Raw genomic sequence first — 14,840 nt, forward strand, 5'->3', positions numbered from 1 at the left:
CATATTCCAATAAAATTCCATTCATCACAAATATGCCAAGTCAACTACAGCAAGTTCACATCTTTATTAGTTTTGCTTTCCACTCACATACACACAAAAATAAAATATAAAATGTCTAAACTGACATAACAAACAGGAGAAAATAAATAAATAAAAAAAAACGTTAAGAACATGGAACAAATCAGATGTGTGCTTTACTGCTTTTGGGGAGGGGGAAATTAAAATTCAACAAGTGAAGAATTTAGCAAATTAACAAAGTAGTGATAACTGGTACGTGAAATCATAGCTATAATAAACATTAATCTGGAGAGGACACCCTGATACCAAAATACATGTGTACAACATACAGAACTAAGAGAAAGTGATCCAACTGTAATTTATCTTAGAACATCAAACACAGCTGGATGAAAAATTATAATAAAAAAATAAAAAAACACATTCCCTATTTAAATCTCCAGAAAGGCTCTTCATGCAGCAAAGGTGCCTGGTTCAGGTTGTGGTCAGTCTCGAGAAGAAATCGCAACCATCCTAGAACATTCTCCTGAGCAGAAAGATGACTGCTAAATGTATAGCCCAATCCAAGCGGAGAGGGTTGGTCCTGGTGGCATGAGACCCCAACCTATGAGGAATTAGCCCAATTAGCTCTGAAACCACCATTTACCTACACAAGAGAAGAAAATGGACTCATAATATAGGTCTACGGACTTGACAGGCATTAGAAGACAGCCAAAGACCATCAGTTGAGAAGTCAGAATATTGAGAAATCATGGAAGCACTGGAGTCTGGTCCCAATTCCGACTTTGTTACCTCCTTTTCTCCAAATTCGCACAACTCCACATTCATCTTCTCAAGCAGGTCCTGCCTAAAAGAGATTAAATTAGCCAGTTAACAACTTCCTCAATATACATTATATACTGACACCCATACATGGCCAAAAGTTTTTAATAATGAACAGATTTAGTTGTTTCAGAAGCAAATAGTTACTGCAATTCACCAAAGTGGTATTCAACTATTCACAATGTATAGTCAGGTCAATACTGATGTAAAAAACCGCACCATCACTATTTGAAAAAAGTGATTTTTGATCAAATCTAGAGAGGCCCCATTTCCATCTGCCATCACCCCAACACCTTATCCTTGAGTAATCATGCCATGTTGCTAATTTAGTACTATAAAATCACTTGCCATAATATTAAACACAGCTGAAAGATATTTGGTTCATTAAATCAAGCTTATCATCGTCTTTGTTTTTTAGTTTCCACAGCATGCAATATTCTGGCGTTTCTTAAGGTCAATATTAGGTAAAAAATGGCAATAAATAAACTGCTTTCTCTAGAAACTGATCAGTCAATCGTTGTTTTGAGGAATGAAGGCTATACAATGCTTGAAATTGCCAAAAAACTGAAGATTTCATACAAAGGTGTACACTACAGTCTTCACTGACAAAGAACAACTGGCTCTAATAAGGACAGAAAGAGATGAAGGTCAGATGTACAAATAAACAAGAAGTACATCAGAGTCTCTAGTTTGAGAAATAGACACCTCACATGTCCTCAGCTGGCAGCTTCATTGAATTCTACCCACTCAACACCAGTTTCATGTACAACGGTAAAGAGAAGACTCAGGGGTGCAGGCCTTATGGGAAGAATTGCAAATAAAAAGCCACTTTTGAAACAGAAAAACAAAAAGAGTGTGCAAAAAAAAAAAAAAAAAAAAAGACATTTGACAACAGATTTGGAAAAGAGTGTTATGGATCTTAACCCCATTGAGCTTTTGTGGGATCAGCTAGACTGTAAAATGCGTGAAAATTGCCCAAAAAGACAGCTACATCTATGGCAAGTGTTACAGGAAGTGTGGGGTGAAATGTCACCGGAGTATCTGGACAAACTGACAGCTAGAATGCCAAGAATTTGCAAAGCTGTCATTGCTGCATGTGGAGGATTTTATGATGAGAACTCTTTGAAGTAGTTTAAGAAGTTATGACATTTTTTTTTTTTCAAATTGTAATAGTAATTTTTCATGTTATTAATGTCCTGACTATATATTGTGATCAGTTCAATGCCACTTTGGTGAATAAAAGTACCAATTTCGTTCCATAAGAGCAAAATCTGTACATTATTCCAAACACACTGCCTGCCTGCTGTATGTATGTATGCACACACAGTATATATTTTATGACTTACAGTTGATCAACTGGGTCTTGTCCCTCACTGTCTTTCTGGGAAGCAGAAGGTGGGTCCCATGAGTGAAGTGCTCTGCGCCAGAGCCTGACTTGCATATCCCAAGATCTACGGCTATATTTGCCATATTTGTTGGGAGTGGAAGGTTGAATGCCAGGGATACGCAGGCGCCTGAACAGTCAAAAGACAGTCAAAATACCTAGAATGCCATCACCACAACTATTATTTTTATTTTCTCCCCAATTTGGAATGCCGATTTGCAATGCGCTTCAAGTCCTTGTGGTGGTGTAGTGACTCGCCTCAATCCGTGTGGCAGAGGACAAATCTCCATTGCCTCCACATCTGAGACCATCAATCCGTGCAGATCATGTGGCTTGAGTGGGTTACCGCGGAGACATAGAGCATGTGGAGGCTTCACGCTATTCTCCACGGCATCCACGCACAACTCACCACGCACCCCACCGAGAGCAAACCACATTATACAGACCACGAGGAGGTCACCCCATGTGACTCTACCCTCCCTAGCAACTGGGCCAATTTGGTTGCTTAGGACACCTAGCTGGAGTCAATCTGGATTTGAACTCGTAAGTCCAGGGGTGGTAGTCAGTGTCTTTACTCGCTGAGCTACCCAGGCCCCCTCTACACAACCATTTAATGCAATAATCCAAAAAGAAAACACTGTCAAACACTGCGAGACAACAAATTAAAGACTCTTCCCCAATTCTCACTTTGGAATCTCATGCACATAGTTTTGGTAGCCACAGGTGTTCTTCCCGTACTGAATCTGTTTTTGTCTGCGCTTCAAAACAGCCTCATTAGTCTCAGATTGTGATGGATCAGCAATGTGGGAGCACCACTGTCGCCCTGATGGTGACCTACAAATACAAGTTCCTTTCATTGCTTACACAAGCTGACACAAGAAGTCATTGTTGCATTTCAAAGGATGTGCAGGTAGTTTCAGCCAGATAACCAAACTCAGAATAACAGATCTAAAAAATCTAAACTGAAAGACATACACCAGACCTCTTGATTCCATCTACGGCCTCAGTTCCAACAGCAATACTAGCTGTGGACATCTTCAGGATGCACCTCTCAAGAATGGAGCACCTGAACAGAGAATAGACTGAAAATAGTTAAATATAGAAAAGTCTCTATATGAGCATATAACTCAATATTTCAGGCCTATGAAATAAATAGTAGCATGTGACAGGTTTTAACGTTCTAAACTTTTATACTGCAATGCATTCGTCACCCTCCACAACATCAAAATAAAAGTTTAATAAAATACCTGTGATGCTTCAGAGCAGCAAATGTTTCTCCATTGTGTGAAGACAACTGTGGGTTTTTAGAGCAGCTGGTAGATGGGAATCTGCAATTCAGGGAATACAGTTATCAGAGTTTGCAATCTGAAAAAAAGTGAAGAGTTTTAGTTTGTGCCCCAATTTGTAGAGATGTTGACTTTACCTGACAATACTATCATACACTGAACTGCAGCCTGGAAGAAGCCATGGTTCTGGGCTACATGGGTGTGTTTTAGGCTTTAAATCTTGTGATATGTCTGTTGGCCACAGGTGAAGAGGCAGACCTCTTCAAAAAGAAATGCAAGATAAAGTTTCCTTAAAAGTGATGCAATGTACAACCAATCTGACACAATTTATGTATTTATTTATTTAATTAATTAATTAGGCCCATTGAAAAATAATAATAACAACAACAACAATAATAATAATAATAATAATAATAATAATAATAATAATAATAATAATACAGACCGCGATTCTAAAGGGCTATGACGAAGTCTTTCTATCCGTGTTGACATGCTGAATTTGGCTACAGCCGCACAACGCGCTGCAATTCACAAAGCTTTTTATCAGCCACACGTGTAACGGGGGCGGGGCTGTGGATTGAGACAGGTAAGGCCACCAATCATGAAAAACAAACTAAAATAAAATGTTGGTTTTCATTTAAACAGAAACAACTGCTTTATTATGAACTGAAAGTGGCAAAATTGCAAGTGAAATAGAGTGAATCGGAGTTATTAAATTGAATAATGAAATATATTAGCCTACACTATAACCTGGACGTTTGTAAAAACACAAACACACACACATATATATATATATATATATATATATATATATATATATATATATATATATATATATATATATATATATATATACATATATACACATACTAAAATGTAATAATGTATATGTCTGAAATTACTCTCAGAATCAGACGGGGTGATTTACATTGTGACCTGTGCAGTTTCAACTGTTTTCAGGTCAATGACGGCAGTTTGGATAAGCTACGACACGTGTACGACATCCAGAAACATTTTACGGCACGTGGAAGCAAAATGGCGTCGGGCAGTGGGGTAAGAAATTGGTCAAGAGTGGTTTTGATTTCTTTCTTTGTTTATAGTTGTGTTTTTAATTAGTCTATATAATTTGAGCACCATTGACGAACAAAGTATGCTCTTACTTTATTTTTTTGGAAGCGGAGAATATACATATGAAATACTTGTGTAGTATGTGGAATGGCATAGCTAACGGCGTTTGTTACGGTAGTGGGTTTGTTTTGATATATTTAATACATTTGTACATGAGACATTCTGGAATCATGCTGGCCAACAGACTTGCTAAACTGTCAACATGATCACAGACGTTTTATTCTTATTATATATTATTTATAGGCTATGTCAGCTGTGAATGATCAGAATCCTTCATGTATTATATTAGATTAAACTGTATTGTCACTGTGCAGAGTACACGCACAAACTCATTGGAAAAACAGTTAGCATCTTACCAGAAATGCACAAAGTAATATGTAGATATACACGCTTAAATGGTAAAGTGCAAATGAGGTAAGAATGCCAGTAAATACATTAATACCGTTACAAATGACTATTTCTGTATAAATAAAAGCTGTATTCTTCAAACTTTTCTTTTGAGATATTCAAGTGTATTTTGCTGCCCCATTTTCTGTAGTACTTCCCAAAGGTGAAATTGGTTTTAAGGACACTTTTCATGGACTTTATGATCAGACTCCTCTAACAGCAGATCAAACCCTTCAAACTAGACTCATCCATCCAAAATAATAATTTCTTATCATTTAAAGTTATTTATCATATTCCACCCTTTTCTTCTCATTTGCCATTTTCAGATGAGGCTTTATCTTTGAAAGTCTGCCTAAAATGCCAGACATCCCAATGTTTTCTCTTCACAGTTGCAGGAGTTTAGCCTGAACTACAAAACTCTCTCAGGGTGAAATCATCAGGATTAGTATAATTTTTCTAAATTTGGTTAATTCGTATGATATCGTGCGACTGCACTCGTTTGAATTACTACGAATTTCACTACAGCTATTGACATCGCTGGACATCGTTTCAATCTAATACGCAACAATTACTTGCTTCTGTCACACACATCTTTCTATCATGTTTACACACTCTACTGATTGATTAAGTTTAGATAAGGGGTTTGGGTAAGGGCATAATATGTCCTTAATGCCTCATATGCAGAACTCTCGTTTACTTCTACATTTTACATCATGGAATTTGCATGTGATGAAGTCATATGAGTTTATGCAAGCAACGTTGTGCGAGACCATACGAAATAGCCAACTCCTAAATTATTTACACATTTTCATGAGATTGGGTTGACGCTGCCAGTTTAGGAGCTCTGAGGGGTCTGTTTTTTATCAAACTAGAGACTCTGATGTACTTGTTGTTCTCAAGCTTTAGATGACACTGGAGGTGATATGATTAAAATCTTATATCACAATATGAGTAATTTTATATCACTATAACGATATACAGTTTATTTTTATTTATTATTAATGTATTGAAGTGAAGCATCAATTTCTTTCAAAAATAAAAATGTCTTTGTGATTCCAAACTCTATAATGGTTATGTATATGTGTACAAATATAAATGTGTAAATGAAATATGTAATTAAGTAATACAAATATATATATATATATATATATATAACACACACACACACATGCATATAAGAGGAAAAAACAACAACAAAAAATAAAACAACAAGATGTATAGATATAGTAGTGTGTACAGGTACAGTGATAAGTTTAACTTTTTGTGCAAAAGTTTTAGGCACTTTGGAAAAATGTTGCATAGTTAGGATGCCATAAATAGTTTTCATTTATCAATTAATGTCATACAAAGTCCAGTAAACATAAAAAGCTAAATCAATATTTGGTGTGACCACCTTTGCCTTTAAAACAGCACCAATTATCCTGGTACACCTGGACACAGTTTTTCTTGGTTGTTGGCAGATAGGATGTTTCAAGCTTCTTGGAGATTTCACCACAGTTCTTCTATTTAGGATGTCTCGATTGCTTCTGTCTCTTTATGTAATCTCAGACTGACTCAATATTTAGTGGGGGGCTCTGCGGGGGCCATGATATCAGTTGCAGGGCTTCCTGTTCTTCTATTCTATGTGCAGAAGTAATGGTTGGGAGTCTAAAATGTATATTTCCTATTGACACACTAATAGTGAAAATATAAATAACCATCTTAAGACAAATTCTTTTGTGAAACATCTTATGCCTTAGACTTTTGCACAGTACTGTATATATATTTGTTGATCCTCATGTGTGTTTGTATGTGTAAGTATTTAAGTGCTGGGATATTTAACTCGTTAATAATTTACTGTTAATTGCGTTTAAAAAAAAACGAACGCCAATAATGCAGTATCTTTTTTGATTTTAATTCCTGAAAGTTCACTAGTGTTTCCCCCACTTCCTCTGGCTATAAATTTCCAAGAGGTACACACTCAACTGAAAATCCGGCCACAGAAACTGTTTGTGTGGAGCAGTGCGTGCTTATTCATGACAAGCCACACATGTCCTGGGCTACACGGATTTACTGTACGAAGAATGAAGACTTCACCTGGAAGTGGTGAGCCAGATGTGGGAGAGAAATGGGCAAGCTGCCATATCTCTTCGCATCAACCGAAAACGCTCGCTCACTGTCATCTGCATTAGTGTAAAAAAAGAAACTGCGGGCCTGGGTAGCTCAGCAAGTAAAGACACTGGCTACCACACCTGGAGTCGCAAGTTCAAATCCAGGGTGTGCTGTGTGAATCCAGTCAGGCTTCCTAAGCAACCAATTGACCCGGGAATTGGGCTTGCCAAATTGGGGAGAAAAGGGGAGGGGAAAAAAACGAAACCGTGCAAGAAAGACCCTGCGTGTGCGCAAAAGAGACTGAATGGCAGCCAGAGAAAATAATAATTTTGAGATTCTAAACTTCAGCTAATTATACTTCAGCATTCAATTGTACAATGCACCATGATTGGTCACAGTTAGTGATACTATCAATTCACAGCCCTTTTATATACATATATATTAGTATATGATAATATAATAATATATGGAATGTACAGAATAATACAATGAATGTAGAAGGCAGGGTTGAGCAGTGATGCAAGTAAATAAATGTGCAAGTGTGAATGAGTATATTATTTACAATGAGGTTGAAGAAATAATGTGCAAAATGGCAATAGTCATAATTGCAAAAAAATAAAATACAAAATTAAAATATTATCTATTTGCTTTTGTAGTCTAAGAATGATTTTCGGCGCAAATGGGACAAAGATGAATATGAACAGCTGGCCGAGAAACGCCTTACGGAGGAGAGAGAGAAAAAAGATGGTATGCAAAATAATTGTTGTAATCTTTAACTGTTTTCTTAATTGTTTTGGTGCATTTAATTTAGTAAAATATCAGATTAATGGAGTGATATATTTGAGCAAAGATGGCTAAGGATGAGGTCAAAGAAATGGATTTGTTTTAACCTCAGACTGACAAATTGCAATAAATATTTTTTATTAAAATATCTTAGTTCAAATAAATGGCATAATAAGTGTTTATGGGAAGAATGCATATTGACAATCCTCTGTCCTGTTCTCCAGGCAAGCCTGTGCCCCCCGTCAAACGGGAGAATCTCCGCCACAGAGATTATAAAGTGGATCTGGAGTCAAAACTGGGGAAAACTATTGTCATTACAAAGACCACACCACAGGCTGAGATGGGGGGGTGGGCATCTACTTTTCATTATTTACAAGAATTCTCTGTTGTGTTTGCTATATATACAGTATGTTGACATTATGTATGTTGTCATTACCTAGTAGGTTGTTTCACTGACTGCTTATGTTTCACTGTGTTCTGCTATGTGTTACTCTAATATTTATGCCAGTCTTCCTAATTTGGCTCTTTCTCTTTTGGCTATTTATTTTCATTCAGATACTACTGCAATGTCTGTGATTGTGTAGTAAAAGATTCCATAAACTTTTTGGATCATATCAATGGCAAAAAACGTAAGTAACACAGTTTTTATTCTTATCCTTCGAGTATTTTAGGACTAAATATGAGTATATTTTTCCTTTTTCCACAACACAGATCAGAGAAACCTGGGAATGTCCATGCGAGTGGAGCGTTCTTCACTGGACCAAGTTAAAAAACGTTTTGAAGTAAACAAGAAAAAAATGGAAGAAAAGGAGAAAGAGTATGATTTTGAGGAACGAATGAAGGAGTTGCGAGAGGAGGTCAGTGTTGGATTTTAGGTTAATTTGCGCTTTTACTGACAGGTCTTGAAAGCCAATTTATCCTAAATCACAAATCAAACTAAATCCTGTTTTTAATCAACATTTATAGTCTAATGTCCAATTCACTTTTCATAGAGGTGATACCTTTCCTGACAAAAAAAAAATCAACATCTGAAAAATGTAGCGAAAGCTTGTGACCACTGAGACATTTTTCACATTGTTCTCCTTTAAAGAGCTTATCAAAACAGACAGTTTTTGTTAAAATCATTATAGAGTTTTATATATACCTGTTGTCCTGATTTGTTCTGTTGTATAGGAGGAGAAAGCAAAAGCCTACAGAAAAGAGAAGCAAAAGGAAAAGAAAAGAAAGGCAGAAGAAGAGCTCAACTTTGAAGACGATGATGAAATGGCTGCTGTTATGGGATTCTCTGGGTTTGGTTCTTCCAAAAAAGGCCATTGATCTATTTCTCTTTTACCTGTTTGCTTACCAACTCCTTTTTTGAATGGGTATTCCTAAACGCCAAGGTCCTATGTCACTGAAAAGTGCAAGAACATTTATTATTCTTTTTCAGGACCACAAAGCTTTTTTTTTTCTTTTCCTCCACACATGCTGTTAAATACTCCTGTTTTAGTAAGTGCGGAAAAGCCTCTAGTTGGCAAACCCATTTTGGGCCCTTGATCATAGAATGTCATCATAATAGCAGCATTCAGTCAGTTTAATTTAAACTCCTTATTATAATTAGGTTGTTTTAAGGTAATTGTTGTAAATAGGGATGCAAACTGCATTTATTCTTTTGTGAGTTGAGTCGGAAGTAAACCTTGTACTCCTTCTGCAGAATGGAAAAGAAAAGGTTAAAGCACCTTTTGACCTTATTAGTAGACAAGAATTTAATACATCTATTCAATGGCAGATCAGGAGGAGCTGTGTCATGCTGTGAAAAAATAGTGAATACACCGATCAGCCACAACATTAAAACCACCTGCCTAATATAATAAAAGTCCCCCTCGTGTCGCCAAAACAGCACCAACCCACATCTCAGATTAACATTCTAATATGCTTTTCCTCTCACTACAATTGTACAGAGCGGTTATCTGAGTTACCAAAGACATTGTCAGTTCGAACCAGTCTGGCCGTTCTCTGTTAACCTCTCTCATCAACAATTTATTTCCATCCATACATCTGCTGCTCACTGGATGTTTTTGTTTTTGGCATCATTCAGAGTAAACTCTAGAGACTGTTGGGTGTGAAAATCCCAGGAGATCAGCAGTTACAGAAATACTCAAACCAGCCCGTCTGGCACCACAATCTTGCCACGGTCAAAATCACAGAGATAAAAAAAAAAATCCAAGTCTGATGGTTGATGTGAACATTAACTGAAGCTCCTGACCCGTATCTGCATGATTTTATGCACTGCTGCCACACGATTGGCTGATTAGATAATCACATGGATGATTGTTGGTGCCAGATGGGCTGGTTTGTGTATTTCTGTAACTGCTGATCTCCTGGGATTTTCACACACAACAGTCTCTAGAATTTACTCTGAATGGTGCCAAAAACAAAAACAATCCAGTGAGTGGCAGTTCTGTGGAGAGCAATTCCTTGTTGATTAGAGAGGTCAACAGGGAATGGCCAGACTGGTTCAAACTAACAAAGTCTATGGTAACAGATAACCAGTCTGTACAATTGTGTTGAGAAATGTAGCATCTTAGAATACTAATCTGAGAAGCGGGTTGGCACTATTTTGGCAGCACGAGGATGACTTGCACAATATTAGGCAGGTGGTTTTAATGTTGTGGCTGATCGGTGTGTGTACATGTTTTTTTTTTATAACTGGACTGATGGATTGTAATATTTTGTGGTTATTTTGCATTAAAGCAATGTTTAACAACCTTTTCAGAGTTTCTCCCATTATTAACAGTGTATTTTAAAGTACGATACAATATAAATTAGCCAGGTACATTTTTTTTTAAGGATAGTGATTTATATTCTAGATTACCACTTGATGGTACTGTTGTGTCCTAAAAAAATTTATCATGGCAAAATGATCAATAAAATTGGTCAAATCATATCTGCAATAAATATATAAAAAGTTAGCTACATTATTCAGCCCCAATCTATAAACATTTACAGTGGGTACGGAAAGTATTCAGACCCCCTTAAATTTTTCACTCTGTTATATTGCAGGCATTTGCTAAAATCATTTAAGTTCATTTTTTTTCCTCATTATTGTACACATAGCACCCCATATTGACAGAAAAACACAGAATTGTTGACATTTTTGCACATTTCTTAAAAAAGAAAAACTGAAATATCACATGGTCCTAAGTATTCAGACCCTTTGTTCAGTATTTAGTAGAAGCACCCTTTTGATCTAATACAGCCATGAGTCTTTTTGGGAAAGATGCAACAAGTTTTTCACATCTGGATTTGGGTATCCTCTGCCATTCCTCCTTTGCAGATCCTCTCCAGTTCTGTCAGGTTGGATGGTAAACGTTGGTGGACAGCCATTTTCAGGTCTCTCCAGAGATGCTCAATTGGGTTTAAGTCAGGGCTCTGGCTGGGCCATTCAAGAACAGTCACGGAGTTGTTGTGAAGCCACTCCTTCGTTATTTTAGCAGTGTGCTTAGGGTCATTGTCTTGTTGGAAGGTGAACCTTCGGCCCAGTCTGAGGTCCAAAGCACTCTGGAGAAGGTTTTCGTCCAGGATATCCCTGTACTTGGCCGCATTCATCTTTCCCTCTATTGCAACCAGTCGCCCTGTCCCTGCAGCTGAAAAACACCCCCACAGCATGATGCTGCCACCACCACCATGCTTCACTGTTGAGACTGTATTGGACAGGTGATGAGCAGTGCCTGGTTTTCTACACACATACCGCTTAGAATTAAGGCCAAAAAGTTCTATCTTGGTCTCATCAGACCAGAGAATCTTATTTATCACCATCTTGGAGTCCTTCAGGTGTTTTTTAGCAAACTCCATGCAGGCTTTCATGTGTCTTGCACTGAGGAAAGGCTTACGTCGGGCCACTCTATCATAAAGACCCGACTGGTGGATGGCTGCAGTGATGGTTGACTTACTACAACTTTCTCCCATCTCCCGACTGCATCTCTGGAGCTCAGCCACAGTGATCTTTGGGTTCTTCTTTACCTCTCTCACCAAGGCTCTTCTCCCCGATAGCTCAGTTTGGCCGGACGGCCCAACTCTAGGAAGGGTTCTGGTCGTCCCAAACGTCTTCCATTTAAGGATTATGGAGGCCACTGTGCTCTTATGAACCTTAAGGGCAGCAGAAATTTTTTGTAACCTTGGCCAGATCTGTGCCTTGCCACAATTCTGTCTCTGAGCTCTTCAGGCAGTTCCTTTGACCTCATGATTCTCATTTGCTCTGACATGCATTGTGAGCTGTAAGGTCTTATATAGACAGGTGTGTGGCTTTCCTAATCAAGTCCAATCAGTATAATCAAACACAGCTGGACTCAATTGAAGGTGTAGAACCATCTCAAGGATGATCAGAAGAAATGGACAGCACCTGAGTTAAATATATGAGTGTCACAGCAAAGGGTCTGAATACTTAGGACCATGTGATTTTTCAGTTTTTCTTTTTTAATAAATGTGCAAAAATGTCAACAATTCTGTATTTTTCTGTCAATATGGGGTGCTGTGTGTACAATAATGAGGAAAAAAAATGAACAAATGATTTTAGCAAATGGCTGCAATATAACAAAGAGTGAAAAATTTAAGGGGGTCTGAATACTTTCCATACCCACTGTATATCATCAGTCTGTGGTAAAATTATTAAATAATAATTCTATGAATTATGTGCACGATAATCTAATACGTATTCTACATACTCATGCTTTTTTGTGTGTGAATTGGGGCCATTTTATTAACTGTAATTCTGTTTGACCTCATTCCACCTTCTGTTCCTTGTCTGTTTTTAGGAGTTATGCCCACAACTCTTTAGTATTCATCAACCTTTCTCTTCTGAATAGTGTAACAAAAAAAATGGCACAGTTGCATAAAATATATATATTTTTTTATAACGAAATTGTTTATATACCAAAAGTGCATAGGTCATTAAAGGCCCTTGATATGTAACTGTTTTTTTTTTCTCTCACTTTCATAAATCACATTTTAATGATTATTTCATATCTATATGTTTACTATCATAGGATATATATTTCTTTATTACAAGACAAATAAGGATCATATTCATACAAATAGGTACTATTTCACAATGTTCTGTTTGACAACTGTGAATTATCATTATTCCGTATGCATGTACACATACCTATTATACATGCTATTTCTTACTCATGGTGGCACTGTTGTGTTAGTGAAAAGTGGAGGTTAACTATATCAAGTGTAACTCATGAATAGTATGATTTGGCTATTGTAATTAGGATGTACTACTGAAATTATGTACATTTTGTGTCTTTTAGAATAAAAAATAATCTCATTGATATATAAAAAAGTAAAACATCAAAATACATCAGAATATATTCTATTCTATGTTTTATTTTTCTCGAAAATGTTTTTAAATTTGACACTATTTTAGCATTTTGTAGATCCATTTGTGATGGATATTTGTTGAGGGGTCTCTAAAGACCAAGTATGTAATAATGTATGACAAAACTCCTATGCATTTAAGGGTTAAATAAAAACAATGAATGACAGTGAACAACCAAAAATACTGCAATAACATGTACTTTCCAACCTCTAAAGACTGGTTCCTGCTGCTCCAACAAACTCAAGCATTTCACACATTCTAAGGTTGGCTGTTTGATTTAGAATTTGGGAAAGAATTGTCATTTTCACACTGATCAAAACTCATCAACCGTATCTGTTGGTATATGTTGCCGTGTGTTGGGGGCTAGTTTGAATTACCCTTTTTAGCCAGCATCTGACATTCTAAGTCATTCCTTTACGTGAGTGAAATAAAAATTATTCATATTAAATTGTACTTAAGTATTAAAAAAGTAAAAAGTTACTTTTTTCCTAGCTTGAATGAAATCAAGAGGAGATTGTTTGAGAGAGGATGTTGTTAAATTCGATTGGTTAGTTAAGTCGCCTTTTTACTGTCTCTGATGACTGTCATATTTCTCCCGCAGTGGCATTTGCAACCTGGTAATAGAATCATGTTACAATAAATACATGTGTGCAAAATGATTTTTATGTGGCCTGTTGTACATAACACTGCAATTTCCAGGTGGAATGAACACTAGAGGCGCTTAAACAACAATTATTTTATCCCCTTTCACTCAAATCACGAGTAAAATGGCAGATTCTCAGTTCATAAATACTTACGACATATAAACACTTACTATAGATCATGATGCATTTTTATGTTTGCATTTTATAACCAACTACATTTTAAAAATCTTGTTTTAGAACTTTAACCTTAAAAACCTCTTTTAGCACCACACAGAGGTCAATTCACTTTGGAACTGCCCTGAGATGTGTAATGAACCACATAATTTAATTAGCAAAAATACTTTTTTTTTCACACAATGTTCATTGCATGGCAAGAAGCCACTCGCGAATTGCAATGTCAGAACACTCAGCCCTTAACACTCAAAAAAAAAAGAAGTTGTCAGATTTTACTGCTGATTTGAAATATATTATTTGATCGTAATCTCAAACAAATGTTTTGGAGATATTTGTCTTTCTCCATTTCTCCATTTCTCTTGGCATTGCCAAGATGGCCTCCAAGTGGACAGACTTGCTTTGGCCAAAGTCAGCCTAAAAATCTCCAAACACCACGTCCACACTAATTCAATTAAGTTTGAAAAATAAGTCTTCATTTTACTAACCTCACCATTTTCCTAACTTATGTGGTTATAAAGAGCATTTTCAAAAGTCTCAGTTTTCAGTGGAGGAAAACGTCTTCCTAGTGTGAATTTTTTTATTTTCTTTTTGTTAATTTTCTCCCCAATTTGGAATGCCACTCTAAGTCCTCGTTTCCGGTGGTGTAGTGACTCGCCTCAATCTGGGTGGCGGAGGATGAATCTCAGTTGTCTCCGCATCTGAGACAGTCAATCCGCGCATCTTGTCACGTGGCTTATTGAGTGCATTACCGCAGAGACGTAGCA

At 36.8% G+C, this 14,840-nt stretch overlaps 2 protein-coding genes across 2 annotated transcripts; one reads left to right on the top strand and one right to left on the bottom strand.

Moving 5' to 3' along the window:
* Positions 1–442: 442 nt before the first annotated feature.
* Positions 443–3,999, bottom strand: LOC127627558 (uncharacterized). Its single transcript, XM_052104003.1, has 8 exons — positions 3,953–3,999; positions 3,645–3,767; positions 3,469–3,534; positions 3,204–3,287; positions 2,909–3,055; positions 2,184–2,351; positions 706–862; positions 443–619 (listed from the first exon to the last, which is right to left on the bottom strand). Exons 1-8 carry the CDS (start codon positions 3,997–3,999, stop codon positions 443–445), a joined length of 969 nt encoding a protein of 322 aa, XP_051959963.1.
* A 533-nt stretch (positions 4,000–4,532) lies between these two features.
* Positions 4,533–10,638, top strand: zmat2 (zinc finger, matrin-type 2). The gene is made up of 6 exons (XM_052104281.1): positions 4,533–4,560; positions 7,770–7,860; positions 8,121–8,244; positions 8,452–8,525; positions 8,608–8,753; positions 9,070–10,638. The coding sequence occupies exons 1-6, from the start codon at positions 4,543–4,545 to the stop codon at positions 9,211–9,213; spliced, it is 597 nt and encodes a 198-aa protein (XP_051960241.1). The 5' UTR covers positions 4,533–4,542; the 3' UTR covers positions 9,214–10,638.
* Positions 10,639–14,840: the final 4,202 nt, after the last annotated feature.

This window comes from Xyrauchen texanus, chromosome 34 (assembly GCF_025860055.1).
Source record: "Xyrauchen texanus isolate HMW12.3.18 chromosome 34, RBS_HiC_50CHRs, whole genome shotgun sequence".
Lineage (NCBI taxonomy): Eukaryota > Metazoa > Chordata > Actinopteri > Cypriniformes > Catostomidae > Xyrauchen > Xyrauchen texanus.

Excerpts from the sequence above, each read along its gene's own strand:
- zmat2 (XM_052104281.1), top strand. Across the intron at positions 7,861-8,120 it reads GGAGAGAGAGAAAAAAGATG|GCAAGCCTGTGCCCCCCGTC; the intron begins GTATGCAAAATA and ends CCTGTTCTCCAG. Across the intron at positions 8,526-8,607 it reads TCATATCAATGGCAAAAAAC|ATCAGAGAAACCTGGGAATG; the intron begins GTAAGTAACACA and ends TCCACAACACAG.
- LOC127627558 (XM_052104003.1), bottom strand. The coding sequence starts at position 3,999 with ATGTCAACACGGATAGAAAGACTTCGTCATAGCCCTTTAGAATCGCG. Across the intron at positions 3,535-3,644 it reads GTGTATGATAGTATTGTCAG|CTGCTCTAAAAACCCACAGT; the intron begins GTAAAGTCAACA and ends CCCATCTACCAG. Across the intron at positions 3,288-3,468 it reads GCTGCTCTGAAGCATCACAG|GTGCTCCATTCTTGAGAGGT; the intron begins GTATTTTATTAA and ends TTCTCTGTTCAG.